This window comes from Numenius arquata, chromosome 8, assembly GCF_964106895.1.
Source record: "Numenius arquata chromosome 8, bNumArq3.hap1.1, whole genome shotgun sequence".
Lineage (NCBI taxonomy): Eukaryota > Metazoa > Chordata > Aves > Charadriiformes > Scolopacidae > Numenius > Numenius arquata.
This window is the reverse complement of record NC_133583.1, coordinates 36,884,186-36,907,423: the sequence shown is the minus strand read 5'-3', so window position 1 is coordinate 36,907,423 and position 23,238 is coordinate 36,884,186. Positions and strand designations below refer to the sequence as shown.

At 38.0% G+C, this 23,238-nt stretch overlaps 1 protein-coding gene across 1 annotated transcript in view; it reads right to left on the bottom strand.

Moving 5' to 3' along the window:
* CRB1 (crumbs cell polarity complex component 1) overlaps positions 1 to 23,238 on the bottom strand; it is a 99,373-nt gene that overhangs the window by 9,166 nt on the left and 66,969 nt on the right. The window contains exons 10-12 of the mRNA XM_074151778.1: positions 20,360 to 21,266; positions 18,648 to 18,776; positions 15,558 to 15,684 (exon numbers count right to left, since the gene is read on the bottom strand). Coding sequence (XP_074007879.1) covers positions 15,558 to 15,684; positions 18,648 to 18,776; positions 20,360 to 21,266 — 1,163 coding nt within the window. The remainder of the gene's footprint in view (positions 1 to 15,557; positions 15,685 to 18,647; positions 18,777 to 20,359; positions 21,267 to 23,238) is intronic.

Below are 23,238 nucleotides of genomic sequence, written 5' to 3'. Positions count from 1 at the left end.
GGAGAGTAAAGTGGGTGGGAGGGGATCAGTAGGTTAAACCCAAAAGCAGGAGAAGAATTGGAAAAGATGCTACAGTGCTGAAGGTGAGGGCAGGACAGTTCCTGAGGAAAAGAAGTGAAGAGATTTAGCAGACAAGTTGAAATAGTTAAAGTGATGAGAAAGAAGAATGAATTTCAAAACTGCTTTCTTCATTGATTGCATAGGTGTTGAGCAGATCAGCATGTGAGGGATGATGTTATAACATTCAAGATGGGGCTGATGGGAATGACAGTGTTTGGGTAAGAGAGCAGGGCAGGAAATGATTATGTGGGCTATCAACAGTTATGTCAAGGGTGAACCTAAACCATTTCTAATGTGCTTCTGATTTTCTGAATTTTGCACATATTTTCTCTCTTTCTCACTCTCTTTCACATTCTAGATTCCAAGTTTTTCTGTATTAGGGGAAATAAAAGAGAAATTTTGTGGAGGTATTTGCAATCTGGAAGCACAAATCCTGTCTAAGTGAATACTGCATGTTGTTTCTTCTCCCTAGTATGTTTCCATGTACATTGTTTTCACCAGGCATCATTCGCCTGTGTTCTGCGTTATCAATTATCTTTAATGGAGTTGCACAGCCTGAGGTGTGGGCACAGAACTGGTTGCTCAAAACTCCATTTTCCAGCACACAACAGTTGAGGTTAAAGATGTCTTCCTTAATTAGTGATGCTAGTGGTAGATGTTCTTTTATTTCTGTAATCAGGTCTTTGAGAACAGCACTAAGTACCCATCAAAGACTAGTGTCACATACAGATGAATCCACCTTCTGTTGGCTCTGGTCCCTGACTGTGATGATGTGAAGCAGAGTCGTCATTCTGGACTGGGTACTGATTCTCTGTAAGAATTGATGCAACCTGTGCTGAAACTGTCAGTCTTGCCTCTTGCTGCTTTCTGTGGGAATAAGAAATTGCTCTGTCCAGTGGTGGTAATAGGTGGGTCAGCAATGTATGGTATAGCAGAGACAGAGTGATGATTCCTGTTTTATTCTGTAATTGCCAGACACTTTCCATCCATACTTCTCTGCTAATAAGCTAAGCCTACAATCTCAAGACTGTTCCATGAAATTATTCTCCCTATTTGGTGCTAAGCTCCTACAAAACAGCCATGTGTTGCTACCTAGCATTAATATTATGCTGTCAAGCGGTGATGAAGTAAGTAGCTATTTGACTGTTTCACACTGTCAGACAACAAGGTATCAAGTCAACAGCTAGCCTTTGTTGGGTGCAGCACTTCGATTGCAGCCATCTCCTGCTTCCAACTGTAAATATTAATAGTATAAGATAGACCTTTATTGGCTACATAATACTTGCCTTAGCACGCTACATGACACTGTCATGTTACTTAGCTAATTATATTCCTTGATAAAAATGTTGAGTATGTTTTTATCCTACTGGCTTTTTTTCAAGTAGAAAGTTGTTTAGAGACAACAAACATCACTATGTTTTAGCTTCAGGAAAGACTTTGAATGATTTGCGTATGTGAAAAGTATAAATGAAAAAAAAAATCTATAAACCTGTATGCCAAGAATTACTCCTTGAAACCCTGTTTGAATCTTGATTTGGAGCTTAGTTTTATTGGTGGAGTTATTTTTTTCTTGTGGCTTTTTTTTTTTAGTGGATTTCCATTTTGGATAAGAACATATGAGTGTGTCTCTACCTGTGAACCTTACCTCTGTCCTCAGGGATTCTTGGATCAAGTACTGCATACCTAATATAGTATCTAGTAGTTGTAATAATATTGCTGGCATTGAAAAGGGCTGTGTCTGAATGTGATATGGATGAAACCAACTCTAACAGTTGCTTTTTGGGTATCTGCTGAAGATACAAGTGGTTTATGAAGTCTCTTTCTATACTATAGCCAGCACAGCACATGAGAAAAAGGTCTCTAAAAATGTGTTAGAGATTTCTTAACTTTCTACTCCATGCTTTTACCTTACTGCCACCTAAAGATAACCAACAGAAAATACATTGTACTTCAGATTAGAGATTTACTCTAACATTCTAGGAAGTAATGGCAGCCTTGTCAATCTCTTTCAAGATGATTTCCTACACTTTCAGAAGATTTTCTTGAAGATCATACTTCTTAGTGACAGGAAAAAAAATCTACTGGCTCAGATCACTGAATTTATCTCTGGTCCTCCAAGGCAAGGCGTATTGACTATGAGTGCAACTCAACCCCCTTTCTAGCCAGACTATTAATTTACATCTGTGGGCTCCTCAATACAGTCTGATAGTAACATTTTCTACAGAGCATGAAGGCGGGTCAAAATCCACCTTCATCTGCAGGTGTAAGCTATTTCTGATACAGCCCCCCCTTTTGATTCCGCCTTCCTCAGATACAAGAGCTGACCTATGTATGTATGTATAAGCCTAAGCCGTTCTTCCTTCTCAGCTCCATCCTTATTGCTTCTTGCCTTATTTCTTAAATAGCAGCTTTCAATTTCTAGATCCACTTTAAAGCAGGCCAATATCCTTTTGTCAGAGAGGAAAACTGAAGCATGAAGTAGAGACGCGATTAACTTGAAATCAGTTAGGCAATCCATGGTGGAAGTGGTAATTGAATTTAATCTCTTCATACCACCTAATTGCTGCCTGCACAAATACCTGCAATCAGTCCCTAGTAGTTGTACCAGGGCAGTGCAGCCCTGCCCATGCTCTAACACTCCTGTTGAGAATGAAAATTAGCAAGGTCCAGTTTAGGATTTACCCCCTAGTCTCCATCTTCAGCAGTCTGTCACTTGCCTAGTGTCTGTACCATTGCTAGTACACTGAGGCATGAAGCCTTGAGTAATCAAACTTGATTCTGATGGGTAGTCTTTTATGGAGCTGTTGAAATCAGCCATTTTTAGTGTACAAAATTTCTCTTTTGGAATAAAGTATGGCATTCTCTGTTGTTTAATCTGCAAGAATATTGCATTTACACTGGTAATAAATTATTAATATGTAACCTATTATAGGCTTGCAGTCTAAACCCCCTTTTTGACATCAGCTGACCTGTTATTTATTGTCTGAGCACCAGGACAAATTCTCTTTCCCAGGCTGGACAATCAGTCCCTCCTCTCAGGCAAATACCCTTGAGCGCAGGCCTCACTCCGTTGTGCTGGTGCCTGAGGGCTCAACTTCACACCCTATTATGGATTAAAGACTGCTGAAGGGTCTTGTTTGATTTTAAATAGTCTCAGATATTGAAAGGATTTGGCTCCATCACTCTCATTACCTGTCACTGCCTCAAACCAAGGATGAGCCATTTTTTTAAAGCACCTGGCTGTGGTTGTGTTTCAGTGTTTGGAGATCATCCATCCTCTGCCAAAATCCCGTTCGGAAGTCCCACAGACCTGATGCTTTTCTTGTTTGCTGTCTTTACTTTTTATACCACAAATAAGCTATTTAATTCAACTAATAACTGAATCAGTGATTTCCAAGATGCTTCTTTATGACTCTGAGTAACTCTTCTGATTGACACTTGCACACTTCCTTAAAATATTCTCAGTTTTATACTTATTTCAAGATCAGTAAGGTAACCATGAAATCAAGCAAGTTATATATCATTTTAGCAGAAGTATCATGAGTTAGCATTTTCTTCTGGATGAATACTTCTGCTTCCTCTTTCATCAGTAGTTTTGGGAGAGGATGAAAAAAGTGATCACGAGCTAGGAGTTTTGGACTCAAACCTTTCTTGAGGTCAAATATGTTGTTTCAGGGTTCTGGGTCCAGGCCGGTTACACCCCAACCAGCCTGTGCGTCAGGCCTAAGTGCTTCTCCGGGGCGGGGGGGTGGGGGGTGGGTAGTGGAGTAATGAACAGAAATATCACTTCCTTGTGAATTCCATCTAGAGAACTTCAGTTTTGGAGACCATTACTTAGCAGCAGGTTATACCAATAATGCTTTATTTTTTTAAAGTGTTGTGGTTAAAGTATCCTGGGGTAGATTGTAGTCTCTTCTCTCTCTCTCTGTTCAGTTCCCAGTAAAGGACAGGATAATAAAACTTCTGTACCTTACAGATGAGCCACAACATTCACTTAAAATAATGAAGTCATTCTACTGAGCTAAGATATAGTCCAGGTGTTGGGTACTGTCCCCATCTGTATGATTTTTACAAATCCATTTTACTTACAATTTTCCTACTTGTGTCATTTAATTTCCCTCAGTACCACTTTGTGTCTCCGGGGTCTCCTCCAAAACCACCTTCTTTGATCACTTCCAGGAATGATAGGTGACACTGACAACACTGAAGTGTTCTCTGGGACTCTGTTTGGGTTCTCCAGAGAGATCCTCAGCAACCACTGAGATTCCCTGACAATATCATGTATTTAAAGAATGAGGAAAAGTTTTTGTGCGGATAATAACTCCCAAGCCTGTAGAAAGTGACAGAAGACACCACCCTTTACTTGTGGGTTTAGGTCTTCTATGAAGGACATGTTACATTTTCATATCTATAGAAGCCGAGCATTTTCTTTTGGCCTGAATGAGTTTTGTGTTTGATTAAACGAAACAATAAAATAAGAAAGGACCAAATGGAATTTTCCATGAGACGCAGCACAGTGTCTTGCGTGACTCTTGTGTGCAATATGCTGCATCAGTTCACAAAATGGTAGGCTTTGGAATTAAAAAAGATAACAGGTACATCACTATAGAAGCTTTGTGGGGGAGATGTGTGCTTACATTGCCATTTACTTCACTGAGGGATTTGAGTCAGCCCAAATAAGAAGACCAAAAATTAGGCTTTGGCATTTGTGAATATAAACCAAAATTAGCCATGCAGAAGATGTGATGTTGCCAGGCCCTCTCCATGCCTACTCTCTATTTCCTCATTGATCTTAATTGCAAGCAGATTTGTGTGGTTTTTTTTTTTTTTCCTGTTCCAGGATTAGCAGCTTCCAGGTGTCAGCCAGGCTTACTGTGTTCAGACCACACATCATTTTCCTTGATAACTGGCAAAAAGTCAACGGGGGAGAAAAATTCTTGTTGCAGGATGATCAGGAAAGAAACTGCACCTTTGATTTCACCCACAAATGATTACTCCTTGGAGAAGAGGGAACAGAGGGTGCTGTCCCTTGGGGGATAAGAAGAGCGCAGTGTGTGAGTGTTAACCGTGCTGCACCAGACAGAAATGGAAATATTTTCATTTATTTCAGTAATAGATAAATTAGACCCCAAACTATTTATGTACTTAAGAATTTCCAAAATCTCTAGCAGTTTGCAGGGTCCAACAACAACCAAAGTTGTCTGCAGTGGTGCAAAATCTGCTCGAGTGAAATAATTACAAAGATTTATAAAGCTGCTGATTCTCCTGTCCTTTCCACTGAATTACAGCAGTATCTTTTTTTTTTTTTTTTTTTAATTTCAGTGCTCTTATTCTTCTTGAAAAGTGAATAATCTGTTCTATCAACTATTTAAATAAATTTAAGGAATGTTGTATTTGCTGCATGGTTAGTTTAGTACAAAGCTCAGATATTTTTGTAACAAGCTCTGCCTCTCATTTAAGTGGCTCTCTGTATCAAAACAGATAAGTGTTCCTGATCTTTTGAAACCAAAATATTTTTCAGATCCTCAGGAACAGGAATTCTTTTTATTGCTTTTTAGTGGAAATATATTCTATATGCCTAGTAAAGTGTGCAAATTTTTTTCAGATGTTATTAGGAAGGAAATTTCCTAACAAGAACTGAAAAATACTCTGCACAAGAATGTACTTCACAAGCAGAGTTCATCAAGAGATAAGTTGGGAGATTAACGTGCCAGCCTTGTTTTATCTGCAAACATCATAATTTCATGGACTTTTGATAGTAATCTTAAGCATACGGTTAGTTTCCAAGGCATTAACACTAGCCTACAAGATGTATTTGTTATGCTGAGCTGATATGTCAATACTGTTAAGGAGCTATAGCACTATCATTGTCTAGATAAAGTACTGGTTGGAATCGAGGACCATAGTTCCCTTGCAAGCAACTGAATAAATGTGGCTACATATTCTGAAGTGCTTAATCTGTAGTACCAGGGAAATCTCCATATTTACCCTTTATCTGGCATCCTTTAAAATATATATATATATCTATATATATATCTATATGTATATCTAAGATGTGGGTAACTTTTGGTCTTTCTAATTGTGATGTTGGTGAATGAGCTTCCTTTGGTCCTAATCTGGCAATAAATTCCATGTAAAGCCTCATACTCATGTTTCAGTTCTGTCAATTTGAGTGAAAGGACAAACTTTGAATCCCAAGAGATTGCTGCCACAACACACTCAGTATGAGTAAGTTATCTTTTCCATTGTAAACTCCTTCTGTTCAGTTTCTTTTTCTTTTCATAAGTACTCAAGTGAAAGTCCAGACTCTATTTTTCAGCTTGAAAGTGAGGTTGGAATTTTCTTTTCTTTAGAAACTTTTGGTCAATTAAGCTATTTGAGATTTATGGAATTAAAACAGATTTATGGTCTCATTTCAGTCAGTGTTTGGCCAAGTTGTCCAGCAAATAAAGAGTATTTTACTGTGTAAAAGTGGAAGCCCATAGGTTACTAACATCTGCTGTTGGGGTATCACTGCTGTTTTGCTATTTTTTAGATAAAAATTCATATATTTAGAAGCAAAGTTTAAAAAAATTACCACTGAACATAGCTTCATTTCCATTTCCGGTGGAAAACAGACACAAAAATAAAAAAAAAAAAAGACTTTTCTATGCTTGCAGCAAAATAATTTTTTTTACCAATTGTATTTTAAGGAGCAAAGTAATTGAAAACATGCAAAGTTTCAGCATTAGATGATAGCAATAGCCAGAAATACCAGAATTACCAAAATGTTTTTTTGTTTTTGGCTAGTCCTTAGGATGAGATTAGAGTTACAGTTTTTATTTACAGAGAGAACTGGAAGACAGAAGTATTTATTCCTGCTCTTACAAAAAAAAAAAAAGTAAAAGTAGAGTATTATATTTATATTTGTGAGTTAATTGTTCTAAAGCAACTTTCAGAATACATTCCCTCCCTGCTAAGCCTGCTGCATTTTCTGAAGACAGAAAAAAATAGATAAAAGAGAAAAGAACATTAAATCTCATGAACCATATAAGAAAAAAGATGTAAAATTTAGTATCTGAACAATGCAGGCAGGGAGTGCATGAATGCGTTATAAAGTGAGCAATGACTGAAGTAAATGCCCATGTGATGTGAATGTGAGTCTACAGGGAAAACATCAGAAGGTGAGAAAAAGGAAAACAATGCCATTGCAACATAGAGGATGGTGTATAGACAAAATGTGTTAGTCTGAATACTAAATGTGTTATGTGAATACTGTACTTGAGCTGATTCCTATACTGCAGAGTGTTATGCTGTCATATGTCATCTGGGCTCCCTTTTCTGCTTTATATTTACCATGCACATTAAATATTCAACTGCTTTTCACTGATGCGTGCAGTAATGCTGGCCTTGTGAGGAGCTTTCTTGTCTTTCCCAGCTAAGAGACATCAGATAACCTTATTGTCTTTGCATCCTAATGTTTTTGTACCTTCTGTTATGACACATATTAAATGTGTTTCTTGCAATATCCTTTAGAAGCTTTAGTTAAATCCTGTGTTTTGAATACAGACTAATAGAAAATAGCAAAGGATATTAAGGGGCTGTTCTTCTCTGAAAACAACTGTAAAAATGGCATTGTGACATTTCCAATGACTTCCAGAGCAGAGATGCTCATTTTACAAATCTAAAGATGTTTCTTCTTACCCAACATTTGACCTGGCACAGGAATAAAGCTGGGCTCTTTCTGACTCCTACCATCAACAGTAACAATTCTGCCGTGATAGGTGATCTACAACCACGTGAATGACGTGAAAACAAATAAATTCCAGCTTTTTCCCCATTCAGCTACGCTGACTCTTCTACGCTAATAAAAATAGTAAAAACTTACTTCAGTCGATGAAATGATATTATTTCAATAACCTATCATCAGACTGCAATAAGTTTACCTGTGCTGTAGAGTCCTTTTCTCCAAATAGTTGAGATGATGAAGGTTTTCTCAAAGTAAGGTACAGCACAGAATAAATCAGAAGTACCAGGGAATACCCTTTATGCTTCCAGCAGCAGCCTTACAGAATGTAGGTTATATAGACCAGACTCTTTATTTCTGTCCCGCAGTCTGCTCCCTGTCTAGATCTTAGGTGCATCAGAAGAGCTGATAAGTGAGAGTCAGCTTCTGCTCGTTGATAGTTCTCCTAACCTGCGGCTTGCGCCCTGCTTGGGAAAGCAAGCCAGCAGGAGTGTGTCATGGGCTGGCTATGCTGACCATGGTCGCTGGAGGTTGAAGGCATCAGTTTTGAACAGGGCCTCAGCCCTCTCTCCTTTGGTCCTCAAGTACTGCTGGCTTCAGCATGATTTTAGAGCAAGTAAACAAGTGGTTTTACATATCTCTGATTTCATGATGTTATATTATTGCAAGGCAAGGACCTCAAACACAGTGGAGTTAGCTATGAACAACAGGGAATTGCAGAAAAATGGTTTCATTTTGAAATATTTTACTGTACATATTAGTCTTTCTCAACAGGCTGCAGGAGCACTGGAGAAGGCAAAAGTCACAGCAGATACAAATGCGATCCCTTACTAAGACATCAATCTGATGCTCCCCAAAGGCTTGACCTGATCTTACTGCCTGGAGTCACAGGTTGTTCAGCCACACCATACAAGGGGAACTTGGAGCTGACCTCCACATATGGCGAGACCATATGTGTTCAGAGAGTTTACTCTGCAGGTTATAACAGCTGGGATAAGCTTTTCAGTGACATGGGGCACCCACAGCTCCTCAGCTGGTGCTGTGGAGGAGCAGTAGGTAAGTGGCTTGTCTAGAAATCAAGGTGGTAGTACTTCTTGGTTTCAGTTCACTCACCCAGCCGTATTTCATTTTACCGCACTCCTGAGGCTGGCAGCTGAATGTTATTGTCTTAGTGTTGTCAACATTGGGCTAAGAAGGAAAATTATTATATTGCCTTAAAATAATTATATTTGAATACGAAAAATATTTGTATTTTTGCCCTTCTATGGCTCTTAAAGTCTTCCCCAAGCTTGAGAGGGCTAGCAACATGTCTGCTTCCATAGAGGCTGAAATCTGTGTGTTGGAGCATAAATACCAGCCATCTAGGGCAGAACCGTTGTTCAGATTTAAGATGTTGACAATATTGCTATCCTTGTTTCACAAATGAACAAACTCTGAAGTATGGAAGTGTCCTAATCATCTGCAGTAGGAAAGAGTGTAAATTCAGGACAAGAACTAATCTGTACTGATGACAAAGAGAACAAAGTTCTTTTACCAAATACTTTCCCTTACAAGTGTGTAAATTTCTTCTTCGGGATTTTTTTTGATTCTGCTTTTGCATTTGAAGAAGCAGAACGCTAATGGTGCTTTTGCCCTCCACCTCTTAATATTTGAGAAGTTTTCTGCTGGAAAGCGAAGGTGAAACATTTGTTTTTTCTTTTCAAGTAATATCCTAAAAATCTTCTAAATTGTTTTACAACCTCAGGACATAAACTGATGAGAACACTGGCTCAGAACTGGTGCAGTGTGAAAACTAACCTGTATGGCTATATTTGCCATTATATTGCTCTATAGGACTTTAAAATAAAATATAGTTTCTGTTTCTGTGTGTAATGGCAAGATAGAGGTATACAAGAGCAAGACAAACAGGTAAAGACACAGTGAGACTGGGAGAAAATGCTGTAGTTGTTAAATTCCTGATGTCCACATCTTTTAGTCAAATGATAATTATCCATTAATAGCCTCATAAGTATGAATATGTAAATAGCTATGGAATGCATAATTCATGAATCACCAGGCATTAATTATTGTAATTAAGTATCATTTGCTACGTTCATATTAATAACCCTTGCAATTAATGAATACATTAGCTAATCGCTGTAGAGCAGATTCAATCAAAATTCTGTGTGTCTCCACTATGGAAGCCTGAGAGAGTTTTCTTGAATTTAGATTCAATATTGAACATATCTTACATGCTTATCGGTGTATTCTTAATGACATTAAATGTGAATCGTAACCTCCAGTGCATGATGCTTGTCCTTGTGCCCAGGAGGATGGAAAGGTACCAGCTGGAAGAGCATATGAATGCAACAACAGTGCACATCAGAGCACATAGCAGTAGCTACCTTAAGCAGAACTTTAATTCTGGGACATGAAATCCTCCACCACTTTCAAGTTTCATGTATATTCACATGTACAATAGGAGGGGGTGTGCTTTGTGAGGAAGTACTGTCCCAAAGGGCCAGCTGATGATAATGTTCAAGAAACACATTCAAAGTACAGACTGAGCTGTTCGCTAGCAGGTGCAGAGACACGTCTGCCTTTTGCTGGCACAAGCAGAACACAGCACTAGCAGGATGTGCTCCTCAGCCTAATGGGACCTCTGGGCACTCTTGAAACACAAGTAAAATGAACAACCAAACTCTGCATTTTTTCACACTCTGGAAACCTATTTCAGATAATAGTAATCTAAGTAACATAGAAAGAAGACTTGCTGCAAGTTTTTTTTGTGGTTTTTTGCAATGAAAGAATGAAACCTGATTTCATCCCTGTGAGTTTGAGCAGATTTTTTTCCTATTTTTAGTTTCCTCAACATCCCATAGTCACATGCGCTGAGTAAATTGAGTATTGGATCTAGTTTCTCAAAAATTACATGTTCTGGGAGTACGAGAATTCAAATAAGCACACCACATCAAGGATATTTTCCAATTGACAAACACATGGGCTTTTTGTAGTTAAAATTGTGATAGGATACTGCTGGCAGAGTCCAAATTGTATTAGAGCATCAGCAGAGGAGGGTCAGTCAGTGTCTGTGTTTTAAGGGTCAGAAGTAGGATCTATGCATGGTCAATAAAGCAACTGTCATTCTTTGTGTATACTTCCCCAGTGAAACACCTTTGATGTGTTTGCCAAACACATCAAAGAATATACTTTCATTCATCCCATAGGTGATGCAAAACCCTTTGCTCTTCTTTCTAGTACCTCCGTCACTGCTGTCTTTCTCCTCTTTTCAGAAATCTTATTTCTGCCCCAAGAATGAACACTGTTACTTCCCATTGCCCATATTTCTGAATGACAGTCACTGGCATCTGAAAAACAATTTGAATCTTAGTATCAAAATATAGAGGGATCCATTACAGAAGATATCAGTATTCAATATCACAAGCCACACCTCCAAACATCAGGATCCTGCTGGTTTACTTTCTTTCATTTACTTGTCTGGTATCCCCCCTTTAATTCTGAGCATATTGAGATGACAGTTTTCCAAACCCTTCTCAACACCCAAAGTGGTATGATCCTTTCCTTTTCCTTTTCCTTTTTTTTTTTTTTTTTTAGCTTTCTTTTTGTTTGGTTGGGTTTTTTTGAGTGAATACTGAGATTCTCACAAAAGTGAGAACTCGTCTGGGAGCTTGTGTTCTAAATATCAAAAGATTTGCAATAAAATTGCAACACTGGAGATGTATGAAATTCTTGTTGTTATATCTTAAACTTAAACATGAATAATGGCCTTTTCAACACTCCTAATCCAAAAAAGTGTTACTAATTGGATGTGTTTACAGAAAACATAGTGCTTAGTGTCCTTATTTATCCAGCTTTTTTTTTTCTTGTTTGCTTCTATAGCCATTTGCCTTTAAATGGCCTACACCTCCATTTCTTAAAAAAGAATAAACCCACAAAATCAAGAATGTTATTTTAATTAATCTGTTTGGTTTTGATTTTTTTTTTTTTCACCTTTTAAATTAGAAATATGAAGCCTGTTCTCCACTGGTGTGTTGGAAGACCTGTGCATGGGACAGGTCCAGCTTATGGGGTATGATAGCTTCATGGAAAGGGATGAGCCATGAAAATACTAATGGAGACCTTGTAATGCTCAACAGTTTTGTAAGTATTGACAATACATAAGGAGGAACCAAGTAATGAGCGTCACTTTAAGCTATGGGGATAAAATCCTTTCCTCTCTGAATTGTTGATCTGGGGGCTGATTTGTTTAGTTGTGCTCTGTAAGATATCAAGAGCTGCCCAGCAGAAGAAATCACCCTTGACAGGTAACACAATACTGCAGCCAAAGTGGTTTGAGAGGCTGAACCACTTTTTTGGGAAGCACTTGCCCGACCCTGCGCTGTCAGTGCCCCTGGAGAAGACATAGGGAAGACAAAAACCTTAGTTTTTGTGTGGTGTCAAGCGCAAACATTCAGAAAACATGGCACACTTAAAGCAAATGAATAGAGTCATTACGAGAAAATGAGGAGCAGACATAAAAAGACAAAGGCAGAAGGTTTATTTTTTGTATAAAGATAGGAAAGTTATGTACATGTGCACAATGTAGTTGAGAATACAGAAGTACAAAGCGGAAAGGAGCAGCATTTCTGAAGTCAGGGGATGTTTCATGATGACAAGGCATTAGAGGAAGGAAAGAATTCAATTACAGGTGTGTTCTCAGAGAAGGAAAGAGTGAACTGATGCTCTGCTTATATATTCTAGATGAATAATGTGCATATTCCTGTAAATCCATGTAAAACCTGTTTTTAATATTGTATGTACACTCATATAAAATTTTTAGTATTGAAGAGAAAGTGTTTTGGAATCTCTATACAGATATGTTCTTTGATTTTCATATTATGCATATAGCTATAGTATTTCAGACATACTCTTATTACGTGTACTGCTTTCTAGCTTTCTTCAACATTAATATCAGGATGAAATTTTTGCTTATTATAGTATATCCATATTCTATAAAGTACCTAAGACTTTGATTTATTTATGTGGGAGCTGAACTAAACCCAGTGAGAAAAACCCCAAAGATATAGTGATTCTTTAAATTTTGATTTTTTAAAAAAAAAATTGATTTGAACAGCTTTGGTTTGTAGCATCAGGTTTTTTTTTTCATTAGAACTTTCAAAATTTCTTATTTCTTTGCTTTTAGTTAGAATTCTGAAATGATATGATAGTTTTAATTTGAAATTATTTTTGATGGTGTTTAAATTATTAATTTCAGTAATACAGAACTAAGTAACATTTTTAGCCAGGATGAAATGAAAACTACAGTTTGGAATAAAATTTCCAACATAACACATTATTACTTTAAATTTCTCCATATAAAAGAAAATCAACATTTTAACTTAGAACAGGTGAATGTTTTAATTTTGTTTTGTTTTACTTTGATACTTTAAACCAAAAACATTTCACACAGAAATACTTATTTCTTTAAAAAAATAATTTTCCTCTGAAATTGTAAGTTTGATCACATTATTTTACTTGGAGTAAAACCCCAAATTTTCCAAAACTGTATTTTCATGTAAAAAACAATCAAAAATGCAGTTTGGTTTTGTTTTGTTGTCTTTGTCTATGTTATATAATTCACAATATTACATGTGATTCTCAGTAATCAAGATGACTAAGCCCTACATTTGATAGAATACAGTCTTGTTTCTGACACTGCTGCTATACTGTTTTCATCCCCAGTACTGGAACATGCATTCCCACCTTATGTTTATTGTTTGCTTATAAAGTAGAAATGAAATTTTAGCTGAATGATTTTTTTTTTTTTAAATTAAGATTAAGAAGAAAATTACCCATATCACTTTTTTGGTATAATAAAGATAGCAAAGACATTATCCTTGTGTAATACAATGATCAGAAGTAAATATATTGTGCTTAAGTTTTCATACTAAGGCAGGTGCTTGAGACAGGAATACATGACGTATCACAGGGGTGAATCATGGTATTTTCCATAAATGTGCAAAAAATGTGTGTGTGTTTTTTTTTTTTCCCCTGAAAATAGGAGTAGACATTTTAATAACACCAGTGTTGCTGCAATTATGTGTTGAATGGTATTCAGAAAAATAACAAACTTTGGAACGTTTATGAAAGGTGGGAAGTAGAAGTAAAGTCTTGATTCCCAGGCAGTGACTTCTGTGACATCCTGCCATGGCAAAACAGGAACCTTAACATCTCACTTATACACATTTTAAGGTGTCTTAGTGCAACTGTAGAATTAAAGGTGAGATTTGCTCTCCATGAACACTCCAAGTCCAATCCACAGCAAGTTGGGTAGGACTGAGGAAAGAGGGTCAGGTTTAAAGTTGGGGAAACCATAATATCAGTGGGCTCAGGGACTTCTGCGGTCTCAGCTTTTTCTCTCTGGAGGACTTCATTGTATAATATTAGTTAGTATTTCCTGTAACTCTGCTACGTGCCATATCACTTGATAATAAAAAACCCCCTTATACACTCTTACTCTTTTGAATCAACGCTCAAGGACACTATTTAAATGACTAAGAGGAGTACAGAATATATACAAATAAAATATGAACATGACTGCCCAGAGAAATGGTTGCACAGTTCATTAATGGTTTTTGCCTTAAAAAATTGTTCAGAAAAAAACCCTCACTTTTCACTATTGTTTTGTATTTAACAATGTACTTCAGTTGTGTCTGCGCTCTCAAAGGCAACAGCACAGATATTTTGCTATTACGTCTTTTGCTAAATCTCCTGATATTCGGAATTTTCAGGCCCTTTATTTTCATTCTTTAAAGATCATGGACAACCAATCAACTCAACTACCTTTATTGATTCCTGAGAAGGAAAAAAACACCACCATATTTTTGTCTGATGACACTCATATCTATTGATGGATAACATAGATTTACTCAAAGTGACAGAATTCTTTGAACAAACAACAAATCTATGATTTTAAAGTCTGATGTACTTACTGGGTCTGTCTTGAAAAAGGGATCATGATGAACATTAAGACAGCTGTATTTTATCTCAGTATAAGACATTGGAGGTGTACAGGCTACCAGAGTGGTGGTTCAGCACTAGTGATATCAGCACAGGATTGCCACTAATTCAAATGGATGTGAGATTGTCCTCAGTGTGTCGCCAATTGCTAATCCAAACTATTATCTAATTATCTAAAAATGTTATATATGATTTCACAGGTGTGAGACCACAGTGCCAAAGAAACAGCAATGAACGTGTTATGTGATACAAAGTTAGTGACCATCTGTAAGATTTAAAGTTGAAATTAGCCTTATTGAAGGCAACGGGTCTTTGCCACTCACTGGAGTAGGGTTTGAATGCCATCATCAGCATAACTTGTAGTTCTCATTAATACGTATTGCCTGTTTGTGTGTCTCACTGTTGCCCACTGGCAGTGTGTATGCGGTGACATGCTCTGGTGGAGGTGAAATGAAACACTTTTAAAGATCTGATAGATTTGCTCTAAAATTAAGAGAAAGAACTAAACCAGATCCAAAGCAATTCGTAGAAAATTGTTCAAAGAAATATAGAACAATTTTTTAAAACTCTGATGTTTGTATTGCTTTACTAAGCTGTTTAGTCAAGGCATCTTCTGCTGTATTAAAATACAAAAGTATAAAGACTGCTAATAGTCTTCCTGTTCACCCCACTCAACTGCTGGATCATCATCCATTCGTAGAATAAGATAGGAGAGAAGCTGAAAGAGGTTCTGCCACAACAGTAATGAGACAAAAAAGGAGAGGTCGCTTACATCTATCTCACAGCGGTCCCCGGCATAGTTCACATCGCAGAGGCAGTGAAACTTGTTGAGTAGGTTCTGGCAGAGGCCCCCGTTCAGACACGGGTCAGAGCTGCACTCGTCAATGTCCTTTTCACACCTAGAGGAAAGACTGCAAATAGTGAGCGACTGAAATCACAAATAAAATGCACTGAACAGGCATATTTTTAATTCAGAAGCTTTTGGGGAGAGGGAGGATGCTCTATTTGAAATCTGCAGTCTAATTCCACATCTGTTTATGATTTTATTAACTACCTGGTTAGCCACATCGAATCCTGGACTTCCCGTATTATTTTCAAACACAGAGAGTTAAGCCGGAAATTTCATCTCTGTAAAGTATTTCATGGTTAATGGTGCTTAGCAATGTGAAATAAAAATTTGTGTATGATTTTAGAGCTAGATCCAGCACACATCCTGCCGACAGCTTGCTTATCCATTTTCATTGTTCCTGGGAGCTAAGGGCACATTCTCCTTCTTACTTGTCTGGATATCAGTAAAACAAATGTGTGATTTTCCCAGCTGAGTGCCCCTGGCAATGCTCACCTGTTTGTTTTTTTTTTTCCTCAATTTGAAATGCTAATGGATGCCCAGCAGAATCTCCTATCCAGTCAGGACACGGGCCCTGGGCATGGTAAGACTGGTTTAGAACAGGGCTCTACAAGCTTGAACATGTACCATTAAATGTTTTTGAATTAATTCTGATGATAAAAGAAATTTGAGTTCTCATAATTTCTCAAGGTTACCAATTGAACATTAAAGAGGAATGTATGAGATTGTCAGAGCAGCAAATCACTAAATCATTCCTAGTTTTCAGACAAAGTTCCCTGTTAATTCCCTATCCCTTTTTTTTTTCAAATAACACTAATGATTAATACTAATTTTTCAGGATAAAAAAGCAGATTTATTCTTAAAGAAGAATGTGAGAATTATAAGGAATTACTTTCCTTAATCATATTCATAACCTCACAATAAATTTTAGTGTTACATTAGAGAAGAGATGTTCTTTATATTAAACACTTTTAGCTGATTTTCTTTATTGATCTATAAAAAAGTTTCAACAGTTTCCTTCAATGGTACCTTATATTAGTGTACTTCAAAAAGCTAAATTAAAGTATTAGTTGTATAGCTATAAACCTACCTATGCAAAATCAAAAAAAAAAAAACAAAACCTTGCAGGGATTAGGCACCTGAATACAACCGAGTTTCAGGAACACTTGAAAGTTTAACTCCCTTAGGTAGTTTTGAAAATCTCAGTTTGAATTCAATGAAAAATTTGTTCTCAAGAGACAACTGTGTCTCCTTTTATGAAGAGTGATATTTTCACATTTCCCTTTCCAGCTATTATTTTTTCTTTTTTTGTGATTCCAAGTCAACTGATTGATGTAGAAAGATACTATTTTCTCTACACTGTGCGTCAATAGCTTTCTGAGGGATGAAATATTGTCTTAAAAGAAAATGTCTGTTTTATCAATCTAATAGATATACAAAGGGTTTGGAGTTTGATTTCTTTATTAACTGATATATTTGTATTTGTTCTGAAAAAAGGAGTAAATTCTCTTATTTGGTATACTAAGATCTGCAAGCACAGAAGTGCTACTGGTTTATGGTTTGGCAACATGGAGAAAAAGAGGACAAATAGTCAATTTTAGATATTGGAGAAGAATGCCTTGCTGTGATAGTCTGTTAAAGCTCAGTGCAATTGGTACAAGGCTACTGTTCAATATGAGAAACATGGGAACCATAAAATAGAGATTATTGCCAGCCAGTGGGATGGATGTAAGGAAGGCTCATTCCCAAAGCTGTAGTTAGCAAGTTGCCTGGCAGGGGAAGGAAGAAGGAAAAAGTATTTTCCTTCTGTCTTGAAGTACCAAGAAATATACACAGTGAGATGTCTGACAATATGTTTTTACTTTTTTGTATTTTATTTTATCTTTTTCCCCTTTTTTTGAATATTGTGAGGTGGTACACAGACCCACTGGATGAGTTAAATGGTACAATGCAGACATATCTTATAGCTACACTGTGAATTGATTGAGTAGAAATTTTCATCTCATTTATCTTTTATAGCTTACTGTACTGTTTTCACAAAATCAGTGGGTTAATAAATTTTTTAGAGAATGAAACTTTTTGTTGAAAAATTCTTTGTGTTTGCAGAGCCAGCACAGCTTGGTCCTGTTGAACTTTTGGATATTATACTCTGAGGTAACATTAATTTGACTAAAAGCACGTATGGTTTTTCCTGTCTCACTATCCAAAAAGGTACCCTTACCTACTCAGCCCATATTATGACTGTGGCAATGTCTTACTACATTTCTACGGCACCTAATGCCCTGAGGCTGTCAGGACTCCTTGCTGCAGGGCTGTTTGCAGAACATGATCAAATGGTAAGTGTGAATTGTGACAATATGCTATAGAATAAAAATTTAACTGAGAGGAAGGCCCCTTCTGTTTCAGACTAAACTATAACATATAAAAAGTATTTCTCAACCTCTTTTTAAAATATATTCTGTTTTCATAGTTCAGCATTCAGTGAGAAAGTCACAAGCTGCAGTGCCACCAGGTATGTCATCTCATACCATCCCTGTGAGAGAATAGATTGTATATTCACAATACGAATTTGTGAAAATGAAGCAGCTTTGCATATTCATGTGTCAGTGTATTGTGGATGACTTTTATATGTGATCAGGATATATGTATATTTATATGTCCCCACCTTTAGAAAGATAACATCATATCTTATCATATACAAATTGGGCATGGAATCCAAAAAGCAGGCACATAGAAGTGTACAATGCTGTCTAAGAAATAATATCTTGCACTGGAGTTAATGGTTCTATGCTGGATTGAATCTTACTGCATAAATTTGTGATCTTTATCTAAGTAAAACAGCTATACTTTTAGGCCCTCAGAGTCACTAAAGCAAGGAACTGCTCAACTTAAGCAACTGCTGTGTTTGTATTTCTGCAGGAGGGCAAAACCTCTCTGGTTGTTATGCTCTCAACCCTTCTGGAACAGCTTTTGGAAGAATTGCTCCACAATGATCTGCTGGGCAAAGCATCTTACCGTTCTCCAGCAAATCCAGGCAGGCACACACATGTCAACTCGCCACTGAGATCAGTGCAGTTGCCATAGTTGAAACAAGTGAGGTTTCTCTCTTCATTCCCACAAACTGTATATGGTAATCTTCTATATCTAGGTAAATAAGAAGGCAACGGCAGTAGTTATTTGCACTTTCCTTGTTTCTGGATGTCTCATGCTCTCCCAGCTTTTAATTTCACTCTAGTTCAGTGCTTTAGTGGAAAATAATTAGATCTACCTTGCAAATTTGTTATTTGAATGCAGAATCTAGTGCTGTTAGTCTCCAAATAGAGGGAGCTGTAAATGAGCACACAGCTTCAGGGGCTGCAAATACCGACTGCCCCCATAGTTTCCTCTTTGGAAAGGAAACCCCACATCTGTGTGCATTGACACGCCTGGTGCCTGGGGTACTCAGGATGCTCATGGTTCATGGTAGGCAGCAACTGAACTGGGGGAGCAATGTTGTTACTGGCTGGGGTATCATCCAAAGGAAAGAGAGCAGGAACCGAGGTTTAAGACTCACATAATATGTTTGAATTAATTTTTTTTAAAATTTGCTGAATTTGATTTTCCTTTTCCTAGTATTTACAGGCCAGTTAACAATTAATTTCTTAGCAAAACAAACAAAAAAAAGGGACAACACTCTACCTACATGATGTGGATCTACGTGATACCTGAACAGCTGAGTAGAAGAGTTCAAAAGATAGATTTAGCATACAAGATTGGCCATACTGGCCAATATAAGGCACCTCTAAATCTCAGTATGTCCTCCCTGCACAAAAAAAAAAAGTCAATAAAAATTGGCAGTTGTGTAATTATAGCCTGAGGCTGGGCAGCACAAAGACAATTGTCTGTTTGCATCCTCCAGGCTGCAGCAGACTGGGTTTGTTGGAGTCGTCTGGAGGAAGAAGAAGGATTTTGCCTTCTCTTGTGAGCACGACTCATGCTCACAAGGGAGAAGTTTATGGTGTGCGGAGAAGGGTGAGTAAACGGTAGAGAGGCCAGGGAAGAGCCTGCAGCCTTTATAGAGGAGTGTCTGAAAAGAATAAGAAACAGGCATGTGAGGAGGCCTCAAAAGTGATGAAGAGTGGGCTTTGTGGTGTCTGCAGCCACCAGGATTGCTGGGCTGAGAGAGCAAGCTTAGAGCAAAAAACCCACAAAGCAAGGATGCTGTGAGTAGGGAGAAAAACTCTATACAAACCCTTCTAATGTTATTTTCTCTTACCCACTAACTCTAAATTTTCCTACTGACAGTTCTAGACCTCTATTACTCTAATAAAGTACAGTTTTAGAGATTCAAAACCCTTAAAATATTTTTTTTTAAAAAAAAAAAAGGTGTCACATGTCTATCTCCGAGCTCTGTCAGACTTGTAATCCCATCATAAGAGAACTTGTTTCACCCAGGCTGGCAGCAGAGCTGTGCCTTGTTCCCAGTCTCCTTGCTCTGTCTCATCAGTCCCTGCCTCAGCTGCCACCTCTCCACTGCCTCGATCCACATCTAATTGATCTGTACTGCAGACTCTTTATACGTTAATTCTGCAGCCGTGATTAATATGCGGATAGATGCATAACTGACATCATACAGGTCTGGAATATGCAGTTTATTAAATGCACATTTAAAATGGAGACACCAGTGGTATAATAAACCTTCAGAAGAGACCTGAAAAAATTATAAGGATCTGCCTTGTTTATAGTACCTGCAAAATTTTCCGGTGAAGTTACCAGCACACAGGCAAGAATAGCCATTAATCCCATCTATGCAAGTGGCCCCGTTTGCACACTGGTGGCCCCAGCAGTTGTCTATGTCTTCTTCACAATTTATGCCTCTGTAACCAGGTTCACAACTGCACTCGTAAGAGCTGATCCCGTCAGTGCAGTTCCCATGAACACAGGGGTTTGAAAAGCATTCATCGATGTTGACTTCACAATGGGTGCCAGTCCATCCTTTGGGACATATGCAGCGGTAGGAAGTGTAGAAGTCTTCACATATGCCCTCATGCATACAGGGATCTGAGCTGCAGACATCTACCTGCAAACATCCAGTAAGAGCAGGGTTTGCGGATATTTTGAGAAATTGCTCCTCTTGAGGTTTTTTAGTAGGGATGTCAGCATTTTCAAAGTATGAGAGATAAATGCCGCTGATTTCTATGGTGCTCATACATCCTCGCAGGCCATCCAGACTGTCAAAAGCCTTGTCAGCGACATGGATGTCTGTCTCTTCTCTTAAAAAATTGAGGCTTCCTGCGGCAGTTGTGCTAGTTGCGGTGTCTTTCTTGTTATCTATATCAATGTGCCATCTAGAGAACTGGGACAAAGGCTCTACCATAGAGACCGTCACTTGATGCCATTTCCCATCACTCACAGGCAGTGAACTAGCAAGGGTCAGTTTATAAAAGCTGTTGCCACTTTGCAATTGAAAGAGTAATTTGGATTTGTGAATACTGATGATAACAAACTCTGGCTCCTTCTCCGCATACAGCAGTATCACGTCAGTGTCCCTAGTTCGAAAGCCAAATACGATATTGGTGAGGTCTCTGCTGATTTTTCCATTGCTTCTGTAAAATATCGCACTGCTTCGGCCACTAAACACTGCATTAGCAAGACCTGTGCAAAGATAATAATTGAGAAACCAGGCCAACTTTAAACCAATACACGTGGAACAATCTCTCTGCAGTGCCCCGTGCTCCCCGTCATGTAAGTCCTTTTGGGTTTTCTGAAAAACAATCAAATTCTACCAGTGTTTCAGTTATCCTTGCCTGCTCCTTTTGGTTATAGAACAGGCATGGGGCAGTGCCAGCACCAGCTATATTGATATCAAAGTGTGTTGCTTTACATCATCTCAAATTATAATTCTGAAGATATAATTCTAAGTTAGTGTTATCTCTCTTTTTCCTATTTAGGCAAAGAGGAGGTAATCATGATTTTACACAACTTAAAGCTGAGGCTTAGAGGGTATTGCAAAAGAAGATATACATTTGTCATTTTATATTTGTTCTCTAAGTATTGGCAGCTGGTTATTCACCATGAGAGATCTGGATAGGGTGCACCTTTGTTCTCAATTCCTCTTTTCTTAGAAGAAAAATAAAGAGGTTTTAGAAAGTATTTGATTGGATCCTAATTTACTCTCCCTGATGCAAACAGGATTAATTTAATTGAATTCGGTTGGCCAAAAGCCCCTTCAAAATCAATGTAAGAAGAGTCGTGCCTGTCACATTAAAGCGAGCTTCTGCTGTGTACACACTACCACAGCCCCGCTGATGGCACCGAGCCTGTGCTGGCGGGACTGGGAGGGCAGCAGAGCACTCACTTTGAACTGCAGTGAGTGAAAATTGATGGGCAACATTATGGCAGTTTTATGGACATCTTCACAAAGGTATTTGACATCTTTCATTAGCATGGTTTCTACTAAAATGCATTAACTCACTGGGCTGTAAATTTGCACATTCTGAGATTTATGAAGATTATGGACAGGAAGGAATATCTTCTGTTTGTATTTCAGACAAATTTAGTTTTGCAAGATCCTAGCACTAAGATAAGGGGGGTTCCTGAGCTATCTCCGGGCTCAGTAAATCTTGGTGAAAAGAACCCCTGGGAGTCCCAGTATGAAATTATTGACCATGTATCCTGATAGTAAGGCAGCAGATGTGTAACCATCTTACCTGGCACATCAAATGTGGTGTCTTTCTCATAGGAAAAGTTTCCTCAGAGGAAATCATACTAAAAATTAAAGTCAGATCTTTTCAAAATTATTTCTGATTTTTCATGTCTCATAAAGCTGAGGTTTTTAAATTCATAAAGCTAAAATACTCCTGTAGAAGTCTTATTAAGTCCTGAGCACAGCAAGCCATCTCGATGTGCTTTTATTCTCAGTTGTGACACCGTGCACACAGTTTTGCTGTTACTTGATGTTCCCCACATCAGCTTCCTGTGTTGACTTTTTTTCTGGAGTGCATGTTTTCCTAAAGGACTTGCTAATTGTAGCCAAGTGGAACTATAGCCACAGCCCCTGGAAAACAAATCTTTTTCTGCCTTAGCTTAAAATGGTATCCAGAGCATAAGACGCCAGGCTGGCAGAGAATTTGCTGGCCACTAAAACTCCTCTCATTACCTTGTGTTGAACAATAAGTCTATGCTGTAGTTAAGAAAACAACTAGCTAAAAATACAGCTCTGTAGTGCAGACATTTTTGAGTATCTATTAGTGAAACTCCCTGCTATTGCCACATAAACCAGCACAGAAATCTAAAGGTGATCTAACAGTGTAAATGACCTTGAGTTTGGCAAAAGGAAACAGTTCAGATACTTTTCACTTCTCTGCTCTGTGTGTTTACAGTCTGCTGTAGTATGCAATAGGAAAGTTTATGAGACAACATATTTTGATACCTCATGAACTTCAACCAGGTCAAGTGCAAGGTCCTGCAACTGGGTCATGGCAATCCCAAGCACAAATACAGGTTGGTCGGAGAATGGGTTGATAGCAGCCCTGACTTCGGAGTGTTGGTGGACGAGAAGCTCGACATGAGCCAACAATGTGCACTGGCAGCCCAGAAATCCGACTGTATCCTGGGCTGCATCAAA